This window comes from Doryrhamphus excisus, chromosome 16 (assembly GCF_030265055.1).
Source record: "Doryrhamphus excisus isolate RoL2022-K1 chromosome 16, RoL_Dexc_1.0, whole genome shotgun sequence".
NCBI lineage: Eukaryota > Metazoa > Chordata > Actinopteri > Syngnathiformes > Syngnathidae > Doryrhamphus > Doryrhamphus excisus.
The window spans coordinates 17965056-17990000 of record NC_080481.1 but is presented as its reverse complement, the minus strand read 5'-3'; the positions used below and the strand labels follow the sequence as shown (position 1 = coordinate 17990000).

General features: G+C 39.1%; 2 protein-coding genes across 2 annotated transcripts in view; both read right to left on the bottom strand.

Annotated features, from left to right (window-relative positions):
- Positions 1-3645, bottom strand: part of tamalin (trafficking regulator and scaffold protein tamalin) — a 12748-nt gene extending 9103 nt beyond the window's left edge. The window contains exon 1 of the mRNA XM_058050885.1: positions 2872-3645. Coding sequence (XP_057906868.1) covers positions 2872-3045 — 174 coding nt within the window. The 5' untranslated portion in view covers positions 3046-3645. The remainder of the gene's footprint in view (positions 1-2871) is intronic.
- A 107-nt stretch (positions 3646-3752) lies between these two features.
- The window catches only part of dgkaa (diacylglycerol kinase, alpha a), a 32652-nt gene continuing 11459 nt past the window's right edge, over positions 3753-24945 (bottom strand). Inside the window, exons 4-26 of the mRNA XM_058050884.1 lie at positions 20379-20575; positions 18952-19028; positions 16838-16967; positions 15781-15855; positions 15656-15705; positions 15518-15592; positions 15289-15405; positions 11997-12114; positions 11832-11920; positions 11652-11771; positions 11492-11590; positions 11295-11375; positions 11114-11187; positions 9970-10044; positions 9800-9885; positions 9616-9705; positions 8048-8208; positions 7907-7971; positions 7753-7843; positions 7499-7685; positions 7318-7435; positions 5577-5637; positions 3753-5482 (exon numbers count right to left, since the gene is read on the bottom strand). Of these exons, the coding sequence (XP_057906867.1) occupies positions 5402-5482; positions 5577-5637; positions 7318-7435; positions 7499-7685; positions 7753-7843; positions 7907-7971; positions 8048-8208; positions 9616-9705; positions 9800-9885; positions 9970-10044; positions 11114-11187; positions 11295-11375; positions 11492-11590; positions 11652-11771; positions 11832-11920; positions 11997-12114; positions 15289-15405; positions 15518-15592; positions 15656-15705; positions 15781-15855; positions 16838-16967; positions 18952-19028; positions 20379-20575 (2317 nt within the window). The 3' untranslated portion in view covers positions 3753-5401. The remainder of the gene's footprint in view (positions 5483-5576; positions 5638-7317; positions 7436-7498; positions 7686-7752; positions 7844-7906; positions 7972-8047; positions 8209-9615; positions 9706-9799; positions 9886-9969; positions 10045-11113; positions 11188-11294; positions 11376-11491; positions 11591-11651; positions 11772-11831; positions 11921-11996; positions 12115-15288; positions 15406-15517; positions 15593-15655; positions 15706-15780; positions 15856-16837; positions 16968-18951; positions 19029-20378; positions 20576-24945) is intronic.

The following is a 24945-nucleotide window of genomic DNA, read 5'->3' as shown; positions in this document are numbered from 1 at the left end:
GCTGTTTTTTTTTTGGACTCTGCTGTAAACTAACTCGTCAAAGACCATCAATAAAACAGGAGTCTACTGCTGTTTTTAGGGACCTCAGTCAAAGATCCTGTATTTGTATCCTGTATGGTGTTGTTGAGGACCTTGTGTAAAAATGCTCTATGACGGGGGGGGGGGGGGGGGGGTTATGCTGTTTTTAAAAACATCTCCTACAAAAACAAAGATCCTCTGTGGCAGCTGTTTTTGAGGACCTACTGCAGGAGTCAAAGATGACGGGGCCATTTTTGAGGATCTAGAGCAAAATAAACGCTGATCAAAGATCCTCCATATGACAGGAGCGCTGTGCTGTTTTTTTTTTTTTTTACTCTGCTGTAAACTAACTCGTCGAAGACCATCAATAAAACAGGAGTCTACTGCTGTTTTTAGGGACCTCAGTCAAAAATCCTGTATTTGTATCCTGTATGGTGTTGAGGACCTCGTGTAAAAATGCTCTATGACGAGGGGGGGTTTTAAAAACATCTGCTACAAAGATCCTCTATGGCAGCTGTTTTTGAGGACCTGCTACAAAAACAGGAATCAAAGATGATGGGGCCATTTTTGAGGATCTAGTGCAAAATAAACGCTGATCAAAGATCCTCCATATGACAGGAGCGCTGTGCTATTTTTTTTTGGGACTCTGCTGTAAACTAACATGTCAAAGACCATCAATAAGACAGGAGTCTACTGCTGTTTTTAGGGACCTCAGTCAAAGATCCTGTATTGGTATCCTGTATGGTGTTGTTGAGGACCTTGTGTAAAAATGCTCTATGACGGGGGGGGGGGGGGGGGGTTATGCTGTTTTTAAAAACATCTGCTACAAAAAAACACTCAGCAAATATCCTCTGTGGCAGCTGTTTTTGAGGACCTACTGCAAAAACAGGAATCAAAGATGACGGGGCCATTTTTGAGGATCTAGAGCAAAATCAAAATAAACGCTGATCAAAGATCCTCCATATGACAGGAGCGCTGTGCTGTTTTTTTTTGGACTCTGCTGTAAACTAACTCGTCAAAGACCATCAATAAAACAGGAGTCTACTGCTGTTTTTAGGGACCTCAGTCAAAGATCCTGTATTTGTATTTGTCATATCCTGTATGGTGTTGTTGAAGACCTTGTGTAAAAATGCTCTATGACGGGGGGGGGGGGGGGGTATGCTGTTTTTAAAAACATCTGCTACAAAAAACCTCTTTGGCAGCTGTTTTTGAGGACCTACTGCAGGAGTCAAAGATGACGGGGCCATTTTTGAGGATCTAGTGCAAAATAAACGCTAATCAAAGATCCTCCATATATCAGGAGCACTGTGCTGTTTTTTTTTGGACTCTGCTGTAAACTAACTCGCCAAAGACCATCAATAAGATAGGAGTCTATGCTGTTTTTAGGGACCTCAGTCAAAGATCCTGTATATGTATTGTGAGGATCTAGTGCAAAATAAACACTGATCAAAGATCCTCCATATGACAGGAGCGCTGTGTCGTGTTGCAACCGCGGGTCTGAGCCTCTTCCCGGCGGGAGGAGCGTGCGGCACACTGCGTACATTGAGTCCAAGTGAGGCGGGGGTCAGGACCGCGTCCCTCCAAAATAAATAAGGAGGGTATTTGTCCACAAGGACACGCGTGGTCTTCTTCTCCTCCAACCGTGTTGCCGTGAAAGGTGGCTTTGTGGCGCCGCCTCGTAAACTTTCTTACACTTGCTCAATTGTCACGCAAGACGTCTCACTCAAAGCCGTTATTATTCCCAAAAACTCTACCCCCCCCCCCCAAACACACACACACCCTGCATGCTCACAATGCTGCCTTGTTGGCCTCGAGTGCGGATGTGGACTTTCTCAGCTACTAAAGTCCGACAAAGTCCAGGAAAACATGGCCCCCAAAATGTTACGCAATCTTTCAAGAATGACGTAATCACGTAAGAATGATATCATCACAGCCTATCATAACACACACACATTATTTGGAACACACCACTTCATTCCGTGGCATCTTTTTGCTTTTTCTTTGGCTTTCTTTTGGAGCGCCCCTCAACCGGGGGTCCCCAAACGCATCGTCACTAATAACTATTAGGGGTTATTAGCAGGGGTTAACTTCTTTTTACACTTCAAGATGCGCCTGAATGCATCGTGACGCAAGATAATTGTGTTTTGTAAGGTTTTTACACATATAAACAACCGTGGTTCACTTCTTTTTACACTTGCGGAACAGGAAAAAGAGATGAAAAAGGCATCCTGCTTTTAAAGCATCGATATTTCAAAAGGGAGGAAGCTCTTTTATTTACACTTTGATCCTTCATAAAACTTTTACGATAATTTGACCCCGGAACAGACCATTCCACAAATTCCACAGCCAATGAATGTTGAATTAAAATCCACGCCCACTTTCCAAACCGTTGAACAACAACAACAACAACAAGCCACAACTAATACCACTCGGGAGCTTCGGTTACATCTTTGGACGTTCACGTGACGTCATACACCAGCAGTGACGTCACGACGGAATTTGTTGTCTCAAAAGCAAATAGAAAAATAAAAGATCTGCATTGTCAAGCTTTAAATAACCCGTAGTCATGTTCATACATTATGTGTGTGTTTTATCAGTAAAAACATACAAATATCGTGGAACCGATGACCCACAAGACAAACAAACCGATTCAGGTGAAAAACAGAAAACCGAAGAGTACACAACATCATCCTCTTTAAAAAAAAAACGATAACTCATGAACGCACCACCCAGCTAGCTTAACTTAAGCAACTGAACGCTGATTCGTCAAATGATTCACAACTAAATGAATAATAATTATCTCAAGCAGACATCTTAAGTGTCAACAGGTGTTTTTAAAACACTTTTTCTTACCTTTTTGTAGTTTCTAGGCAGCGTTCCTCCGGAGTAAGCGAGCGTCTTGTAGTTGTAAACCTCCGAGGAGACGCTCGTCCCGCAGCTGTCCGAGCGGGACGGCGGCAAGTGGACGTCGGTGTCCGGGGAAGCCGGCCCGTTGGAGTGGACCGTCTTCAGCCTCCGGAAGGTCATGGCGCGGGGTACCAGCCTGCCGCGAGTCGGTCAGAAAGAGCGTGGAAGTTACTCCGGCAGGCAAGCGGACGAACGGTACAGACAGCCGGGCGACAGAGTGCCGTCCTTCGGGACTGAAGAACCACAACTCTTCAACGTGGAGTTGCTGAGGCTCGGGCTGGGGGCGGGGCTTCGCTGTCTCGTGGCCAGCTGCTGTGTGGGCGGGGCTTCGTTCAGGATTCCAGTTGCGTTGGGGGACACCTCGGATATTTCTAATATCCTTGATTTATGGTATTTTTCTTTTTTTTAAATACACACTGGATGTCCTGGCTGATGTTTTTACCTACTGAAAAAAAGTTAGTCAAAGATTCTCTATATGACAGGAGCACTTTGCTGTTTTTAAGGACGTACTGCAAAATACTAGTCAAAGATGCTCTTTGTGACTGTTTTAGTACTCACTGCAGTTAAAAACCAAATCAAAGGCTAGGGGTTTCTAGTCAAAGATCGTCTATATTCCAAGGAGTGCTGAAATCTACGGCAACAACAACGAAAATAGGCTAGTGAAACAGTTTTATAATCTATGTCTATAAAACTTACTAGTAAAGAAAATGTATGTACAAAGTCATGCTGGAGGCAAGTAAATGGCGCCCTCTTGTGGCACAAATCAAAATCACAATGTATTTCCTGCCAGAGTGTTGGCGATGGTTGAGAATAACAAACAAAAGTGTCAATTTGTGGTTTTTATTAAGTACAGTTGCACATTGGCTTACTCGGGGCAGTCACATGAGCAAAATATAATCTAAATATGATATTATCTATTCAAATATCCTCACATCGTTTCTCCTTTTCTTCGTAAACTTCTTTACAAATGACAACATCGTTGCCTTATTGACACACAATCCATCCATCCTCAACACAAACACACAATTACAGACCAAACACTCAGCTCCTGGTCCTCTGCAAACATCTTATTCTTATTTATGTTATGATTTATTAGCCACAAGAACAACTACACAACAACATACGACATGTTAGCAAAGTGCACGTGTGCACCACTCCCAGTGTGTCGACTCGAGCCAGACAAAAGCAATCGAAAAGGCAGCGGCGAACCTTTTTCTCAAGCACACTAAATCCTACACAGCAGCATTGGAGGATTGTATTGAATAAATGTTATTTTTCTCATCTTTTATTTTTAACATTTTCCATTTTTCTGTAGCATGACGTCATATATTTAGAAAACCTGGTCTATGTACAATAATGGAGACAGTGGGGGGCAACCATAGCATTATTTGTATTCTGACAAAATGCTTTTAGATATAATCAAAATATAGAAAAACATTATTAAAATTCCTAACTTTAAGCCCACATTTTTGTGTATTTTTAAGCAATTATTGTTATATTAAAAAAAAAAACAATGTAGGCATCTGTTGTTTTATATACTAACAATTATATATGGTGCCCTTAGCTAGTAGTACAGCAACCATAGCAGTATTTGTCTTCTGACTATTTTTTAATATAATAAAAATTAGAGAAAAAAATTGTACAATTCTTATAATTATCTTTTTTTTTTTTTTAAACTTTCTTCGATTTCTATGCTGCTAACCCTGTGTGATTGGCTGGGAGAAGTCACATGGTACTGTTTGATTGGACTATAAAGGGTGATACATTCATTGTGAAATATGGCATTTTATTTCCATTCTTTTCATTTCTGATTTTATATAGAAATGCATAATCTTTTTGTTTTAGTTTTACTTTAATGCTAATATTAAATATCATAAAAATCATGGTGAAAAAAGGGAAAATTATTGCATTTATAAAAACATTCTAACAGTATGATTTTCACATATTTTCAATTAGATAATCATTTGTTGTTGTTTTAATTTCTGGTTTCCAAAAAAAGTTTTAGTTTTTATACCAGGAGAATACTAACAATCCTGTGGTGCTCTCGGCTAGTAGTCTGGCAACTCTAGTAACATTTGTATTCTGATAAAAACGTATAAAAACTTAGAAATAGAAATTAGGGGAAAATTAGTAAAATTTCAAAATTTAAGCACACATTTTTTGGTATTTTTACACAATTATCATTACATTTTTAAAAATTATATCAGTATGATTTTCTTCCATTTTCATTCTGCTAACCACATCCCCCTCTGTGATTGGCTGGGAGAAGTCACATGGTACTGTCTTATAGTAGTGTTTTTATATGCTAATAAAGGGGCGATACATTCATTTTGAATTACGGCATCTTATTTTCCTTTTTGATTCCAAACAAAAATGCCTAAATTGAGCCTAGGATTTCAGTTTTTAAGTATTTTGTAAGAATACTAACAAATACCACCGTATGGTACCCTGAGCTAATGCTAGCTAGCGTCTGCCTTTATTTGTAGTTGAAGAAGCCGGAGGATTTAGCCTGAGGAGCCATCAACATGCTAGCTTGGTTCTTGTGTGTGATGTAGATCTGAAAGCACAACACAAACATTTCACGAGCGAGTAGAAGAATAGCGAGAAACATCGAGAAAAAAAAAAAATAGAATGCTTTGTCGTGTTTTTACCGTGCATGGCGGCTGCATCCACGGCTCTCCATCGATCTGCATGGGCAAGGCTTTCTTGGTCCTGAGGCCATAGAAACAAAATGGAAGCAGATTTAATGCTAACGTATGTCATTCTCCGGTAACCAGGAAGTAGCTAGCTATAGCTAACATACAGAAAGACTGACAAAAATATGATGCTACATATTTTTTTTCACGTATGTTGACTCACGAAGAAAGCGTTCCCCTACAATGGAACACAAATGGTAGAGTCCCGTACGTCTTATGCTAACTTATGTCATTCTCCAGTAACCAGGATGAAGCTAGCTATAGCTAGCATACAGAAAGACTGACAAAAATATGATGCTACATAATTTTTTTCACGTATGTTCAGTCACAAGGAAAGCGTTCCCCTCCAATGGATGCTAACAATAATGCTAACTCATGTCATTCTTTAGTAACCAGGAATTAGCCTGATAGCTAGCATACAGAAAGACTGACAAAAATATGATGCTACATATTTTTTTTTCCACGTATGTTGACTCACGAGGAAAGCGTTCCCCTACAATGGAACACAAATGGTAGAGTCCCGTACGTCTTATGCTAACTTATGTCATTCTCCAGTAACCAGGATGAAGCTAGCTATAGCTAGCATACAGAAAGACTGACAAAAATATGATGCTACATAATTTTTTTCACGTATGTTCAGTCACAAGGAAAGCGTTCCCCTCCAATGGATGCTAACAATAATGCTAACTCATGTCATTCTTTAGTAACCAGGAATTAGCCTGATAGCTAGCATACAGAAAGACTGACAAAAATATGATGCTACATATTTTTTTTTCCACGTATGTTGACTCACGAGGAAAGCGTTCCCCTACAATGGAACACAAATGGTAGAGTCCCGTACGTCTAATGCTAACTTATGTCATTCTCCAGTAACCAGGAAGTAGCTAGCTATAGCTATAGCTAGCATACAGAAAGACTGACAAAAATATGATGCTACATCATTTTTTTCACGTATGTTGACTCACGAGGAAAGCGTTCCCCTACAATGGAACACAAATGGTAGAGTCCCGTACGTCTAATGCTAACTTATGTCATTCTCCAGTAACCAGGAAGTAGCTAGCTATAGCTATAGCTAGCATACAGAAAGACTGACAAAAATATGATGCTACATAATTTTTTTCACGTATGTTCAGTCACGAGGAAAGCGTTCCCCTACAATGGAACTGAAATGGTAGAGTCCTGTACGTCTAATGCTAATTTGTCATTCTCCAGTAACCAGGAAGTAGCTAGCTATAGCTATAGCTAGCATACAGAAAGACTGACAAAAATATGATGCTACATAATTTTTTTCACGTATGTTGACTCACGAGGAAAGCGTTCCCCTACAATGGAACAAAAATGGTAGAGTCCTGTACGTCTAATGCTAACTTATGTCATTCTTTAGTAACCAGGAAGTAGCCTGATAGCTAGCATACAGAAAGACTGACAAAAATATGATTCTACATAATTTTTTTCACGTATGTTGAATTAGGAGGAAAGCGTTCCCCTACAATGGAACACAAATGGTAGAGTCCTGTACGTCTAATGCTAACTTATGACATTTATGGCTAATTTATAGCCTGCTAGCTAGCATACAAAAACATGGCGTCCCATGTAAACAACTTGTCGATGTTAACTGATGTCGCTACGCCCTTTCTCGTCCTAGCTTAATTACCGTAGCGTTACGCAAACGACCGCACGAGTCTGATGGCGTCACCTGATGGTGAGCTGCGAGGTCTTGGCCAGCCTGACGGCGCTCTTCAGGCCCGTGTAGATCTGGCCCATCTCCATGGCGCCCTCCAGGCCCACCACCTCCAGCCTGCGGTCGCTGAGGTCTGCAAAGGATCCATGAGTGGGATTTTCACCTTCAGGTTTTTCGGACTCCCCGGTCCAAGTACCTTGTCCGGTCACTTTGAGGATCTCGGGGTCCACGATGACGTCGGGCTCGTCGGTAGCGCTCGGTCCCTTGGCGTCCCCCTTTTTGGTGTCACCCCACAGGTTGGAGCCGCCGTGCATGCTGGGAATGTTGAGGACGGCCACGCCCTCCAGAGACAAGCCGCCCAAGTCCAAAGGCGTCCCGCAGCACTGGAGACAAGACGCCAAAGCCACCGCGTTGCCTTGCTGCGATGCTTTTATTGTGGCGGGGTCTCACCTCCATGCTGAGACTCTCGCCGAGCTTCTTGCAGGAAGCCGAGATGGTCTCCGAGGTGGCGAACTCGAAATACCACAGCTTGTTCTTCATCCTGCACCAACGCAGGTTAGCTGCTTTTATGGCCACGCCCTTTCTGGGAGGAGCCAAGTCTCACCTGCTGTTAAACTTCTGTGGGTGTTTCTCCCTCATAGTGTGGAAGCGGTGAGCGATGGATGCGTCCTGTCGGCACACACACACACACACGTTAACACGGCACCCGGATAGAAAATGGCCGCCCGGGACGGCGGAGTCTCACCACGCCGATGGAGAAGTAGTTGTTGATGATTTCGTACGGCACGGGGTCGCCCTCCTCTTGGCCCTCGTCGGTGACGACGCGCACGCTCCAGCGGTCCATCGGAACCTCCGAGCTGCCCTCGATGTCCTTGAGGATGCGACTCAGGTCCTCCCCGTCGTACCCTGACACGGCACCCGGGAAAAACACCTGCTCACCCGTGCCACACGAACGCACCACGCGACTTCGGCCCACTTCACTTCCTGCTTTATTTTGAAATGAGCTTTCACGTCTTAACAGGAAGTTCGGTCGCGTTCCCTCATTCTCATCCTGGAGATTTTAGCACGCATTTATTGGAGGACTGGTGTTTATTTGGAAATTCATTTTACCGCCATTTGTAACGCTTATAAATAAATATATACTATTATATACTATATATATATATTATAAACATATACTATATATTATCATATACTTCCGGTTGTATTTCAATGACTCAAATAAACATTCTACATACATTAAATAAAAACATAAATAAAAAATAAAACTGAAAAAAATACAATAAAAAATGTAAATGTTAAAATGAACAATTAAAAAAAATTAAAACTAATTTAAAAAATAAAGAAACTAATTTAAAAATTAAAAGTTAAGATTTTTAAATGTTCATGTTTTGAATAATTTTAAATTTAAATTAGAAATAATTAAAAAATTGAAAATAAAAAAAATATGCATTTAATATTAATAACACATTTTAAATACAAACATAAATAAAATATAAAACAGAAAAAATACAATAAAAAATGTAAATGTTAAAATTACCAATTTTTTAAAAATAATTTAAAACTAATTAAAAAAACAGAAACTAATTCAAAAATTAAAAGTTAAGATTTAAACATTTTCATTGTTTTTAAATAATCTTAAATTGAAATTAAAAATAATTCAAAAATCTAAAATGAAAATAAAATATGCAGTTAAAATTAATAACGAATAAAATTGATAAAATAAAAAATTAAATAAACAATTTAAAAAATAAAAAAAATTAAAAAGCATGATTTTTTTAAATTAGACATTAAAAAAGAGCAAATTAGTATATAATATTAAAATGATATAATAGTACAAGTAAAATATAATGAAACCTAATGTAATAATAATTTTTTTAACAGATTCCAAATATACATCTAATCATAATTAAATAACTAAAATGAGGTTGAACCAACTTGTACGTAATATTATAAAAAATAGAACAGAATAGGAAGAATTAATATTAACTGTACAATTTTTATACACATGAAAGTGTAGTAGTATTGAAATAAGTACAGTAAGTAAAAGTACTTAAATAGATAAGTAGATGTATTATCAATAAATAAACAATAAAAAAGCTCTATAATATTTCATAATTAGATATTTACATGCGGAAGAAAAAAGTAAATATATTTGACAGTATTTAGTGAGTACTTATTGGAAACCTTTAGTAGTATAATATTGAATATGAAAAGACAAGCGCTCTTTAGCGGCGATGCGTATCGTCGCGGTTAGCGCGAATGATGCAACACAACAGGAAGTGAAGAAAGGCGTCTTATTTTGTCTCCTACCTCCTCCCCACCGCAGACATCGAGCCAGGTCATTTCCTGTGCCCAGAGGAAGTACGGCGACGGGCGGCCTCACCAGCAGGTTGGCTTTGTCTGCCGGGAGCGGAGAAGACGCCACAAGCCCGTGTGCACTTTGACCTTACACAGACAAGGTCGTCTTGGCCGTGGCGTCGGACCACAAACTCACCGATGGCGTCCAGGATCCAACCCACTGTGCCGTCTCCGCCGCACACCAGGATCCTGTAGTCCTGAAGGTCCTTGAAGAAGCTCAGGCTGGGCCAGGGACAACCACACAGACCAAGTCAGCATCATCATCGTCATTATCATCATCATCATCATCATAAGCGCTCATCTCACCCTGCCGCCGGGCCGCCATTGGACAGGTTGTACACCTGGCGAGGGTTCAGCAAATACTGAAATTTACGCAGGACCCTGAAATGCACCAAAACACAAACGTTCTTGCTTCAATGACTCCACCAATATTCATATTTAAACACTTATTGCTACATAAATCACAGGTGAAAAAATATCATTTAACATAACCATTTTGTTCAAGAATATTACAAGAATAAAGTCAAAATATTTCAAAATAAAAGATGTCATTTTAGTAGCAGAAATGGAAATTTTTTTGTGTAATTTATCAGAATGAAACAAAATATGAAGAGAAAAAAAGTCTATACTAAAAAAAATAATTTACTAGAATTATTTCATAATATTATGAGAAAAAATAGTAGTGTAAATTTGAAATTTACTTTTTAAAGTCATAATATGAGAAGCAAACAGGACAAATAAAATTTGATTGGGGAAAAATGTATAATATTATGGGAATAAAGTCAAAATATTATGGCAATATTATACATCATCATTATATTTGAAATAGCAGGAAAAAAACAAAAATGGGGAAAAAATAAATAAAATAAAATAAAAATGATAAATAATACATATAAATATAATATAATGTATAATAATATAATAGTAATTTATTTTATTTTATAAATAAAATAAAATATTATGGCAATATTATACATCATCATGATATTTGAAATAGCTGGAAAAAAACAGCAGAAATGGGGAAAAATAAATAAAATAAAAATATTAATATAAATAATATATATATGTAATATAATGTATAATAATATTATAAATAATAATTTATTTAATTTATTTTATAAATAAAATAAAATGAAATATTATGACAATATTATACATCATCATTATATTTGAAATAGCTGGAAAAAAAACCCAGCAGAAATGGGAAAAAAATAAATAAAATAAAAATTCATTATCATTATAAATAATATATATAAATATAATATAATGTATAATAATATTATAAATAATAATTTATTTTATTTATAAAATAAAATAAAATAAAATAAAATAAAATAAAATAAAATAAAATAAAATAAAATAAAATAAAATAAAATAAAATAAAATAAAATAAAATAAAATAAAATAAAATAAAATAAAATAAAATAAAATAAGGAATGTTTGGGCTGACCTTTCCCCCTGCTTGCCTCCACTTTTGGGGTTGACAAAGACCAGAAGAGGGTGTGTGTTTGGCACAGGGCTAATCTGTGGCAATAAAAGACCAAAAACTCAACAATTGATGTTCTAACAATAATAATCAGAATAATAATAATAATAATAATAATATGAGGTGTTGGACATGTGAAGAAAACCTGAAGGATTTGTCCGTCGGGAGTTGTGTTGAGCTCAGCGTCGTCCGTCTGAGCGCAGCAGCCATTGTTGGCCGTCCTTTCCTTGGGGACAAAATCAACGTTTTCAGCATGGTTAGCATGGTTAGCATGCTCTGCCCCCATTAGTTTCCTCCTATCCCTTCTACTTTGATGATTCTGTATTTGTTGTCGGCGTCTACCTTGATGACGGGATAGACGGCCCAGGGAGGCAGGATGTGGTCTCGTAGCGGGCCGCACGTGCACTCGCTGGGCTCCTGCACGGCGCAGGCGTCGTGACGCTGAAAAACAAGAGGTGACCTTGAAACGTCCTTGAGTGCGACTGAAGGTTGCGTTGCTCACCATGGCGTGGCACCACACGCAGTGTTTGCCCGTCAGGCCTTGGAAGCTCTTGATCTTCTTCTGGCATTTGTCGCACTTCCTGGAGTCGCAGTTGCCGCTCACCCAGTCGTGGGCCGGAACCTGAAAGAACCGGGGAACACTTACACACTATTGGGGAGCGTTGCCGTGACGACGGCGTACCCCTGTCTCTTTCTTGGACTTGACGTAGGTCCTGGCGCAAGGGGCCGGGTTCCTGTTGGCGCAGCGGCCGTGGACGGTGTACTTGCAGCCTGCGGCAGGACACACACACACACACACAGACACGCTGAGCTCTGTCTCCCTCTTGTGGCGGCGGCGGGTACTCACAGGTGCAGCACAGGCCTTGCTTCCGGAGGCCCAGCAGCATGCTGTGGCACACGTTGCAGTAGGCCGGCTTGTTGAAGTGCTTCATCCTCCACAAGTGCTGACCGTCCGTCTGGGTCATCTAGACCGGGGAGAGCACACACCTTCTTGCTACATTTTTTTCTCGTAATATTATCGCTTTATTCTCATCATATTTTGACTTTATTCTCATAACATGATATCTTTTTCCACAACTCATTTATTTTATTATTTTTACCTATTTATTTTATTTTTTTAATTTCTCACAATAAAAATTTAATATTTCAACTCACTGCTTCTAAAATGACATTATTTTTCCTCTTAATATTACAGGTTTACCGGGGAAAACTGTTTTTTTTTTTAGAGCTTCTTTCTCTTAATTATAACCTTATTCCCATTATAATATATTTTCCCTGATTTATTTTCCAAAAATTACAACTTTAATTATTTAAAAAAAATATTTAAAATTATTTAAATTAAATTATTTAATTATTAATTATTCAAATTTCCCATAGTATTTTGATTTGATTTTTGATTTTAATGTTTTTATGTAATTTTCCTTGCTATTTGACCTCTGTGCTCCTAAAATTATTGTTTTTACTCATAATATTGGTTTATTCCCGTAAAAATTTGACTTTTTGATCATTGAAACTTCTCAATCATGACTTTATTCCGCTAATATTATCCTTTTTCCCCAACCTAATTTTCCAAAAATGACAACATTATTATTTTTTTTTAATTTCTCATAATGTTATGACTTTTTTCTTCAATATTTCAACCATTTTGCTGCTAAAATTACATTATTTTTACTTGTAATATTATGATTTTGTTCTAAAAAAATTCTAAGCTTATTTTACAAAAAATATAAATGTATTTATTGTTGTTTGTTTCCCATAATATTATAAGAAGTATAAAATAACATTACAAATTATTTAAATTAAATTATTTAATAATTCATTTTTCTAATTTCCCATAATATTTTGATTTGATTTTAATGTTTTTTTATGTAATTTTCCTTGCTATTTGACCTCTGTGCTCCTAAAATTATTGTTTTTACTCATAAAATTGGTTTATTCCTGTAAAAATGTGACTTTTTGATAATTGAAACTTCTCAATCATGACTTTATTCCGCTAATATTATCCTTTTCCCCAACCTTTTCCAAAAATGACAACATTATTTTTTTTTAATTTCTCATAATGTTATGACTTTTTTCTTCAATATTTCAACCATCTTGCTGCTAAAATTACAATATTTTTCCTTGCAATATTGTGATTTTATTCTAAAAAAATTATTAACTTTATTTTACAAAAATTACAAATGTATTTATTGTTGTTTGTTTCCCATAATATTATAAGAATTATAAAATAATAAATATATAAAAATTGTTCCCATAATACAACAACAATATTCTCATAATATGAAGACGTTTTTCTCACAATTATTGCTGATTTATCATTTCTTTTTTTTTTTGTTTTCTCAAGCCGCGCCCCACAAAGGCGCCAGGGCCGCACTTTGGACAACTCTGATGCTAACATGACTTCATGTAAGACGAAACGTACAATTTGCGCTCCCACAAAAAGCGTCCGGCGTTTGAGCCCCAGTCCGCTAATCACATTGCTGATGATGATGATGATGATGAGGCGTCATGGCGTCCGGGATAATCTCCAATCGCCAGATGAAGGAGGCGGTCGGCCATTTGTTAATAGCCCTCTTACCCAAACCACGACACATCCTGACAAAAAAAGCCCCGGTACAAGCGCCAGAAGCTGAATGGGAGCCCCCCCCCCCCTTCCCGCCTGCCCGCCATTAAACCTGCATGAGCGCTATAAATAGCCCGGGAGGGAAGTCCTGGCATTGTTGGAAAAACCCCAACGCCGCTCTGGAGGACATGCAAAAAATACGTTTGGCAGGCGTGTCTTTCATGAGCAGACGCACCAAAAAGTCGGCCATTTTGGTTGGCTTATGGAGCTATATTAGGCAAAGACAGCTGGGGTAGGCTCCAGCACCCCCGCGACCCCCGTGAGGATAAACGGTAGAGAAAATGAATGGACGGAAGTTGTGATGTTGAATTTGGGGAAAATACGTCAGCGTTTTTCCAAAAGAAAAACGAGGGATTGAACCAGCAACCTCGAAGCAGCACTAAGAAGTGCAGCAGACCAGGCGAGCCCACACTTTTAGCTTGCAAGCTAGCTCTTACTAGAAAACAGGAAATCATAACAAATGAAAAACCTAACCCAGGGGTGTACAAACTGCGGCATGAGGACCACATGTGGCTCACGGCTGCTTTTTATATTGGCCTGAGGTTCATTCTAAAAATAGAATGGTCAAATCAGCCAGAAAATATGCTAGTGGAACATTTATAATATGATGAGAATAAAGTCAAAGTATTATGGGAATAAAATAATGAAAACTACAACAACAGAAATGGTGTTGAAATCCATCCACTGACTGAGGATCGAACCAGCAGCCATTAAGTTGGGAGACAACCACTCTACGACCGTGAAGTGCTGAAGCCGAACCGAAATGTACAACGAATGCTGAAATATCAGTACAAATCGGGTTGAAATCTATCCACCGACCGAGGATTGAACCAGCAACCATGAGGTTGGGAGACGACCCCTCTACGACTGTGAAGTACTGAGGCTGAACTGAAATGTAGAAGACATGTTGAAATGAATTCTGAAATCTATTCAGCGACCGAGGATTGAACCAGCAACCATCAAGTTGAGCGACATGCACTCCCCAACCATAAAAAACTCAATCAACCTGATATGTAAAATGGATGTTGTAATATCCCATAACTGTACTGAAATCTATCCACTGACTGGGGATTGAACCATCAACCACCTGGTGGGGGGGGGGGGGGGTGCACTGTACGACCAACAGCTGAACTGAATTGTAGGACGAATAATGAATTATATGAGAAGTGTGTTGAATTCTATTTACTGACCGAGAATCGAACCATCAACTCCTTGAAAGTTGTCCGTTCATCTTCAATGGGGAAGAAATATCAAAAAATGGAATCACCAGCAGGGGGCGCCATTCTATTTGTTCATTAGCTTTATAGCAGACTAAAAATGGCGAGGACTGGGGATCGAACCAGCAATCGGTCGGTTGAAGAAATGTGAGAGGTGTGGGTGCTTTCCAGCATTCCCACAATGACACGGTGTCCTTGAACGCCACCATTGTCGCTGCTACTGGTTGTGCTGAGCGTGCATAAAACAGCCTGAGAGACGAGGAGGAGGAGGAGGAGGAGGAGGAGGAGGAGGAGCGTACCTTCAAGCCCAGGAGGACCAGCAGGGGGACGTTGGTCATGCCCCCCTCCACCCACTCCTCCAGAGACACCGTATCGCTGCTGTCAGCATCGATGGCCTTCATCATGTCCTTCAGGACCTGCGGGAACATCACGTGATCACGTGATCATCCGCCATCTCCAAACAGGTTTGTCAGCGTCTCGTGTGAGGAGCTGCCGGGCTGCGGTGCGTTCAAGCGCGGCGGGACTTACCGGCCTGAGCTCGGACACGTCCCATCCCAGGTACTCGGCGGCGTGCATCATCTGAGCGATGATTCTGTCCACTTCCTGTCGGTGAAAGAAGGACAAAGGGAGTTCCCTGACGTTCTCTGTTGCTGACGGACGTCTTACCGAGCTGTCCAGGACGCCGTTGCCGTCTCTGTCGTAGAGCTTGAACGCGACTGGGGAGAAACGGCCAATCATGAAAGGGAAGGCGGGACTTATTTTGGGAGAGAAAAGGAAACGACGGGACTTACACTCCAACTTGTCCCGTGGCTGACCGTCCTCCAGGAGGGAGAAGTAACAGGAAACATCCTTGAGGAACACTTCCTCTGGACAACAATACATACGGAGCAGTCAGAGTTAGCGTTCAGAGTTAGCGTTCAGAGTTAGCGTTCAGAGTTAGCGTTCAGAGTTAGCGTTCAGAGTTAGCGTTCAGAGTTAGCGTTCAGAGTTAGCGTCCATACTTAGCGTCCATACTTAGCGTCCATACTTAGCGTCCATACTTAGCGTCCATACTTAGCGTCCATACTTAGCGTCCATACTTAGCGTCCATACTTAGCGTCCATACTTAGCGTCCATACTTAGCGTCCATACTTAGCGTTCATATTTAGCATACACATTTAGAGTTCATATTTAGCGTTCATATTTAGCGTTCATATTTAGCGTTCATATTTAGCGTTCATATTTAGCATTCATAGTTAGCATTCATAGTTAGCATTATATTTACCGTTCATATTTAGCATACATATTTAGCGTTCATATTTAGCGTTCATATTTAGCGTTTATATTTAGCGTTCATATTTAGCATTCATATTTAGCGTTCATATTTAGCATATTTAGCATTCATATTTACAGTTCATATTTAGCATTCATATTTACAGTTCATATTTAGCATTCATATTTAGCATTCATATTTAGCTTTCATATTTAGCATTATATTTAGCTTTCATATTTAGCATTATATTTACCGTTCATTTAGCATTATATTTACCGTTCATATTTAGCATTCAGATTTACTGTTCATATTTACCATTCATATTTAGTGTTCATATTTAGCATTCATATTTAGCATTCATATTTAGCATTCATATTTAGCATTCATATTTAGCATTCATATTTAGCATTCACTTCATCACTAGCATTATCAATGGCGTTACTGTGTGATATGTCATATATAGGATATACACATATCTACATTATTATCATTATTATTATTATGGCGCCATATTGGGACAACGCAACACAAGCGTGTGTGTGTGTTGTTTGTGTGTGTGTGTGTGTGTGTGTGTGTGTGTGTGTGCGTGTCCTCACTGGCACAGTCGAGCTGGGCGGGTTCCGAGTTCTGGAAGGAGCGAAAGAGCCGCTGGCACAGATCTGCCGGGAAGTCGTCCACTTCCAAGTAAGTCTTGATGAAGAGACCAAAGCCTTCCTCGTCGATGCACTGCAGGAATGAGACGTGTTGCGTTCAAGGACTTCAAGCAGCAAGGGAAACTAAACGCCACACATTCAAGTCACGTCATCTGTTCTTTAAAGCAGCAGGAGAAAAAAAAAAAAAAAAAAAAAGAGTTCCTGATGATTGGCGGCCGGAGGGCTGGGGCGCCAGTCCCTGGATGGATGCCCCTGAACCACAAACCCATTTCTAGTTGATGGTGATGCCCCCAGAGCTGCCCCACTAATAAATTATTCACTACTCACGTCCCCACCAGGACCAGGACCAGGACTTAGTGGACCACTCCTACTTCCTGCTACGTGCCAGGAAACACTCAGCCTAGTGGGATGTGAATATTATGGGATGATCTTTGGTCTTTGCTCCTTTTTACCATTTTTCATGCTTTTACTTTGGTACTTTTTCTAAAAAGGTCCATTTTCCGTCTCACTTTACACAATAACGTACCCAAAATACAGTATTTAGTACAGTAGTAGTAGTAGTAGTAGTAGTAGTAGTAGTACAGGAACTCAAACAACTAATGAGGAACTGATGACTAAGCCTAAGTTACTGAGAACCAAAGGCACGTACATTTAGAGTAGTTACTGAGGAACTAAGGCACATACATTTAATGTAGTCCTGCGGGACTAAGGCACGTAAATGTAGAGTAGTTACTGAGGAGCTAAGGTTTTACGTTTAGAGTAGTTACTGAGGACCTAAGGCACGTACATTTTATGTAGTTACTGAGGAAGTAAGGCATGTACATTTAGAGTATTTACTGAGGAACTAAGGCACGTACACATAGAGTAGTTACTAAGGAACTAGGGCTGTATGTTTAGAGTAGTTACTGAGGAACCAAGGCACGTACATTTAGAGTAGTTACTGAGGAGCTAAGGTTTTACGTTTAGAGTAGTTACTGAGGAAATAAGGCATGTACATTTTATGTAGTTATTGAGGAAGTAAGGCACGTACATTTAGAGTAGTTACTGAGGAACTAAGGCACATACATTTAGAGTAGTTACTAAGGAACTAAGGCTGTATGTTTAGAGTAGTTACTGAGGAACTAAGGCTGTATGTTTAGAGTACTTACTGAGGAACTAAGGCACGTAAATTTAGAGTAGTTACTGAGGAACTAAGGTGCGTACATTTAGAGTAGTTACTGAGGAAATAAGGCACGTACATTTTATGTAGTTACTGAGGAACTAAGGCACGTGCATTTAGAGTAGTTATTGAGGAACTAAGGCACGTACATTTAGAGTAGTTACTGAGGAACTAAGGCACGTACATTTAGAGTAGTTACTGAGGAACTACGGCATGTACACTTAGAGTAGTTACTGAGGAAATATGGCATGCACATTTAATGTAGTTACTAGGGAACTAAGGTTCATATATTTAGAGTAGTTACTGAGGAAGTAATGAGGTAGTAATAACTAAGGTGCTTAGATTTAGAGTAGTTACCGACGAACCCAAAGATCTAATAAGTAGCATAGTTACTGAGGAAATAAGGGACCTACTGAGGAACAAATGAACTAAAACGTAGAGTAGTTACTGAGGAACCAATGAAGAACTAAAGAGTAGAGTAGTTACTGAGGAACTGATGAAGAACTAAAAAGTAGAGTAGTTACTGAGGAACCAATGAAGAACTAAAGAGTAGAGTAGTTACTGAGGACCTAGGGCACATAGCAAAGCCGGAGTAGTTACTGAGGAACAAATGAAGAACACATAGATTTAGAGTAGTGACTGAGGAAGTCATGAGGAACCGACAACTAAGGTACATAGATTTAGAATAGTTACTGAGGAACTAATGAACCAATAACCAGGACAGGAAGGCAGCCATCTTGGTTTGAAGAGGTTGCTTTGAGGGAAATGTGGTCATTGATGGATGACATTCCCTTTTCCTCAGCATCCGAGGCTTCCATTTAAGATGTTGATAAAGTTCCCACGTTGGGAAGAAAGCAGACTTTCAGAGGACATCCCATTCCCATTCCCGCCCGCTCACCTCTCCGTGTCTGTGGCGGGCCAGGCGGCCATCTGCATCAAACTCCCGCAGCACGTCTTTCACCTTCAGGCTGCAATCTGGAAGAGGTCACACAAGGTCGGTGAGGGGGGGGGGGGGGTGGGGGGGGGGGACTCGGAAGATGACACGACCACGACACGTGACAACATCCACTCATCCACTGATCCACTGGAGGAGCAGTAACGAAATGGACCTTCATTTCTTTGGAAAGGTGATTGAATTCATTCACTGTTTCTATGAATGCAAATAAATACAAATAAAGTTGGAGTCAAAAAAATGACGAAATAATGTCAAATGTACTAAGCTAATTTCTTTAAAGTAGAAAAAATAAATTATTTTTTCTTTTTATTACAAGAACAAATTAATATAATAATGCTAATTAAACGTAAATATAACATCATAAAGAAATCATAAAAATGATTAAAAAAACATTTTAATTAATTTAAAAATACACATGGGAAATTATTTGACATTTACAAAGAAAATGACAAATAATTTTACAAAATTAATAAAATAATGTGAAATGAAAAGATTTGTTTCAGTATTATTGTTGCTTATTATAAAAATAAGAAATATAATAACAAACAAAACAAAAAACAATCAAATATACTATAAATATAATACGATATAAATATAATAATTAAAGAACTGAATTAATTAAAATTAAAATGTAATAATAATAAATATAAAATAAATACAACTAGAAATGCATAACAAATTGCATCATTATTATTAAAAACAATAAAATATAAACAAAATAATAATGGAAAATGATGTAAAATGTACTTACAAATAACAATAAATATATCTATTTTAATTCACTAATTAACTATCCCTACTCCTAAATATAATAATACTCATAATATTAACAAAATCTGAAAATTACCAAAAATTTTGGAACTATTATTAAAATATTTTAATTAAAGTACAATAATGCCAAGAATTGTAATAAAATAAAAATATAAAAAAATAAAATATTATTTTTAATATTTTATATTAGCCATTATGAATATTCTTATATTAAAAATATTTATGTTGTTATTTAATAAAATAAAAGCTAATGAATCCAATAATAATCCATATCAAAGGAATAATATACAGTAAGTGTTGGTCAAAAAGACAACCCTGCAAAGCGGCCGTAAATACTTAACATAAGAAGATGTAGCAGGAAGGATCGTTGTCGCTACATTTAGCGTGTGATGAAATTCTTCCCTCGTGCAGCCACAACAGATTGCTGTTGCCTGCGTCGGCTTCCATCTTCAAGGTTTGAAAAAGTCCCTTGGAAAGGTTGGCTGAGCCGCACGCGCCCCGGGGGCCCCCCCTAATGGAGCCAGTTCCCGAGTAAAGAGCATCCGTGGGCGCGCAGAGTGATGCAGGAGGAGAGTGGGCGGAACATCTACTCTACTCACATTCAATGTACTGCTGGAGCTGGATGAAGTCCACCGGGTTGAGCTCCTTCACCTCCGCGCCGGCGGGGGCGGACATGCTGCTGGGGCGACAGACGCCGGCCAGACCGAGCGGCGGGGGCCGAAGACGAGGTGGGGGGGGCGCGTCTCGGCTTGCTCCCGATGCCGACCGGGACAGCAGAGTGGAAGCTCCTACCAACCTGCGAGCACAAGCGCAGTATTTGTAACCTTTCATGTTTCTGGAGCCCCCCCCGCCCCTTAGCAAAGCACAATCTTTCATATGCAGCTAACACATCACAGCATATCATAGCAACCACTACACCTAAATGAGCTCGCGTGACAGTTAAGAATGTTGAAGTGTGACTTGAAACATTGGCTTCACTTTTAAGATGGCCACAGCTTGACCCTGGAACAGACTATTGCCATCGACATCATTAGTAACAGTGGCAGCCTTCTTTTTGCAGCTTTTATGAAGGCCGCAGTTTGACCCTGGAACAGACTATTACCATCGACATCATTAGTAACAGTGGCAGCCTTCTTTTTGCAGCTTTTATGAAGGCCACAGTTTGACACTGGAACAGATTATTTCTATTTACATTATTATTTTACTTATTTTACACTTGTATGACAGTTAAGAATGTTAAAAATGTGACTTCAAACATTTCCTGTGCACTTCAAAAACACTTTCATGACGTCCACAGTTTGACACCGGAACAGACTATCGCCATCGACATCATTAGTAACAGTGGCAGCCTTCTTTTTGCACTTAAAATATTACTTAACACATGGCCTGCACAGAATATAGAGCTTTTGTGAAGGCCACAGTTTGACCCTGGAACAGACTATTTCTATTTATTATTATTATTTTATTTATTTTACACGTGTATTACTTGACATTATTATGAACTTCTTTTTACACTTGTATGACGGTTAAAATGTGACTTAAAACATTGCCGGAACGCATTATAAAGCTTTCATGACGGCCACAGTTTGACCCTGGAACAGACTATTTCTATTGACATTATTATTTTATTTATTTTACACGTGTATGACAGTTAAAAATGTTAAAAATGTGACGTAAAACATTTCCTGTGCACGCCAAAACGCTTTTATGACGTCCACAGTTTGACCCTGGAACAGACTATTACTATTGACATTATTATGAACTTCTTTTTACACTTGTATGACGGTTAAAATGTGACTTAAAACATTGTCTGAACGCATTATAGAGCTTTCATGACGGCCACAGTTTGACCCTGGAACAGACTATTTCTATTGACATTATTATTTTATTTATTTTACACGTGTATGACAGTTAAAAATGTTAAAAATGTGACGTAAAACATTTCCTGTGCACGCCAAAACGCTTTTATGACGTCCACAGTTTGACCCTGGAACAGACTATTACTATTGACATTATTATGAACTTCTTTTTACACTTGTATGACGGTTAAAATGTGACTTAAAACATTGTCTGAACGCATTATAGAGCTTTCATGACGGCCACAGTTTGACCCTGGAACAGACTATTACAATTGACATTATTATTAAGTTCTTTTTACACTTGTATGACAGTAAAAAATGTTAAAATGTGACTTAAAACACTGCCGGAACACATTATAGAGCTTTTATGATGGCCACAGTTTGACCCTGGAACAGACTATTTCTATTTACATTGTTATTTTATTTATTTTACACTTGTATGACAAGTTAAAAATGTTAAAATGTGACTTGAAAAACTGCCGGAACACATTATAGAGCTTTTATGATGGCCACAGTTTGACCCTGGAACAGATAATTTCTATGTCCATGGTTCCCAAATTGGAATAGTGGTGGGATAGATGATCAGAGGTTCCATGGTATTGCATGGTGATGTATGGTGTACTTATAGTCATTAGTAGTAGTAATGATGGTGATTGAAATAGTAGTAGTAGTAGTAGTAGTAGTAGTAGTAAAGTATGTCAGGCTACAAGTGAAACTTTTGACTCTCGGGAGTTGATGAACCAAAAAAGATTTTCCACTGACTGGCCTATAAAAGAAGACATTTGGCGGGACTGTGCGGTATTTTGGGGGGAGGACTTTTAAGGTACCCGCCCCCCCTTACCCCCCCACCCCCCCGTTTGAGCGACAGACTGACATATCAAACATGCAAATTTCGAGGGAAAACAAGCAAAGGCAAAATGTCATTCATCACAGAGGAGGCGGGACAAGCGGCGAGCAGGAAGTTGAGGGCTGAAGCTGAGGGTGGGGGGGTTGGGGAGGGGGGGGTTGGTTGGTGAAGGAGCAAACGTTCCCGGCCTAATTCCCTCCAAAGGTCAGCAGCGTTGCCTAGCAGGACGTGGAAAAGCATCCACGTGACGTGAAAAGGAATCGATAACGGTGAAAGCCGGTCATCTCCAAATCCGAGCCACACGACCCAACGCTCGATTCCCTCCCGCCCCTTCCCGCGTCTTTTAGTGCAAGAGCTGGAAAAAAGCATCCCGGAGCGGGACAAACATTTAGGAAGAACAACAAACAACGTTGAGTGAAACGTTATGAATATTTCATTGGTTGGCAGGAATGTTGTTAATACGCATCACATGACCACGCCCACCTGCTCGTGTCAGACGGGGCTGGTCCAGGCCCCCGTTTGGGGAAAAGGGGCTTTTTAGGAAATATGTGTTTATGAGCACCAAATGGGATGGAAAGCTGTGGTCTCTCTCACTTGTTGGATTTACTTTCCAAAGTTTTTTATTTCTCTACATGGACACCATACTAAAAATTGATGGTCTCGCTTACTTGTTTGCTTTACTTTTTAAAAAAGAGGTGTTTTTTATTTCTCCACATGGACACCATACTAAAACTCTTTGGTCTAGCTCACTTGTTTGCTTTACTTTTGAAAGAAGTGATGCTCGAAAACCTGTTTTTTATTTTTCTGCATGGACACAATACTAAAAATCTATGGTCTCCCTCATTTGTTGGCTTTACTTTGAGAAAAGAGGTGTTTTTTATTTCTCCACATGGACACCATACTAAAATTCTATGGCCTCCCTCACTTGTTTGCTTTAATTTTGAAAGAAGTGATGCTCGAAAACCTGTTTTTTATTTTTCCACATGGACACAATACTAATAATCGATGGTCTCCCTCACTTGTTTGCTTTACTTTTGAGAAAAGAGTTCAAATTTTCTTTTTTTATTTCTCCCCGTCAACACCATACTAAAATATATCATCTAGCTCACTTGTTTGCTTTACTTTTGAAAGAAGTGATGCTCAAAAACACGTTTTTTGTTTTTCTGCATGAACACAATACTAAAAATCTATGGTCTCCCTCATTTGTTGGCTTTACTTTTGAGAAAAGAGATGTTTTTTTTTATTTCTCCACATGGACACCATACTAAAAATCTGTGGTCTCCCTCATTTGTTTGCTTTACTTTTGAGGAAAGAGGTGTTCAAATTTCCATATTTTATTTCTCCACATGGGCACCATACTAAAAATCTGTCGTCTCCCTCACTTGTTTGCTTTACTTTTGAAAGAAGTGATGCCCGAAAACCTGTTTTTTATTTTTCTGCATGAACACAATACTAAAAATCTATGGTCTCCCTCATTTGTTGGCTTTACTTTTGAGAAAAGTGGTGTTTTTTTATTTCTCACATGGACACCATACTAAAAAACTCTCATCTCACTCACTTGTTTGCTTTACTTTAGAGAAAAGAGGTGTTCAAATGTACATTTTTTTAGTTCTCCCTGTGGACACCATACTAAAAATCGATCGTCTAGCTCACTTGTTTGCTTTACTTTTGAGAAAAGAGGTGTTCAAATGTCAAATGTGTTTTTTATTTACACCATACTAAAACCATACTAAAAATCTGTCGTTTCGCGCACTTGTTTGCTTTACTTTCCAAAGAAGTGATGCTCGAAAACCTGTTTTTTATTTTTCTACATGAACACAATACTAAAAATCTATGGTCTCCCTCATTTGTTGGCTTTACTTTAGAGAAGCAGCGGTCAAATGTCCATTTTTATTTTTTACGCCAGGCCAGGACAGCATTCCAAACTATTTTTCCCCAAACTGTCATCCTGACAGGAGCGGAGCCTACTACGGCCTCCACGTGACGGAGGAGCAACCAGGCTTCACACCACGTCTTAAAATAAGTCCCAGCTATCTGCCGCTGCCAGTCAGCTCCAGATGTGGGAGGAGCTAGTTGGATGTCTGGTTTGATTCCGGTCATGCTGCTGTTTTAAATTGCCATGAGCGGTGCCAACGCCGACACGGAAAGACCTCACATCCTTTACAATAAAATTAATATAGAATATACAATATAGAATATAGAACATAGACAGAACCTTTGCCAAAAATCAGTGTCCACATGCAATAAAAAGAATAGCTATTATGCTAAATAAAGTGTTGCCCCCCCCCCCCCATTGGCTACTACTTTACATATAAACCCCCCCCCCCACCACAAGCCTGCCTTATGTATCCTACTTTCACGAGCACCCCCCCCCCACTAGGCCAAACCAATCAACCAAGGACGCATGTCTGCCATGGCGTTCCTGCTATGTCGCATACCTAAGTGGCCTGGCGCCCCACC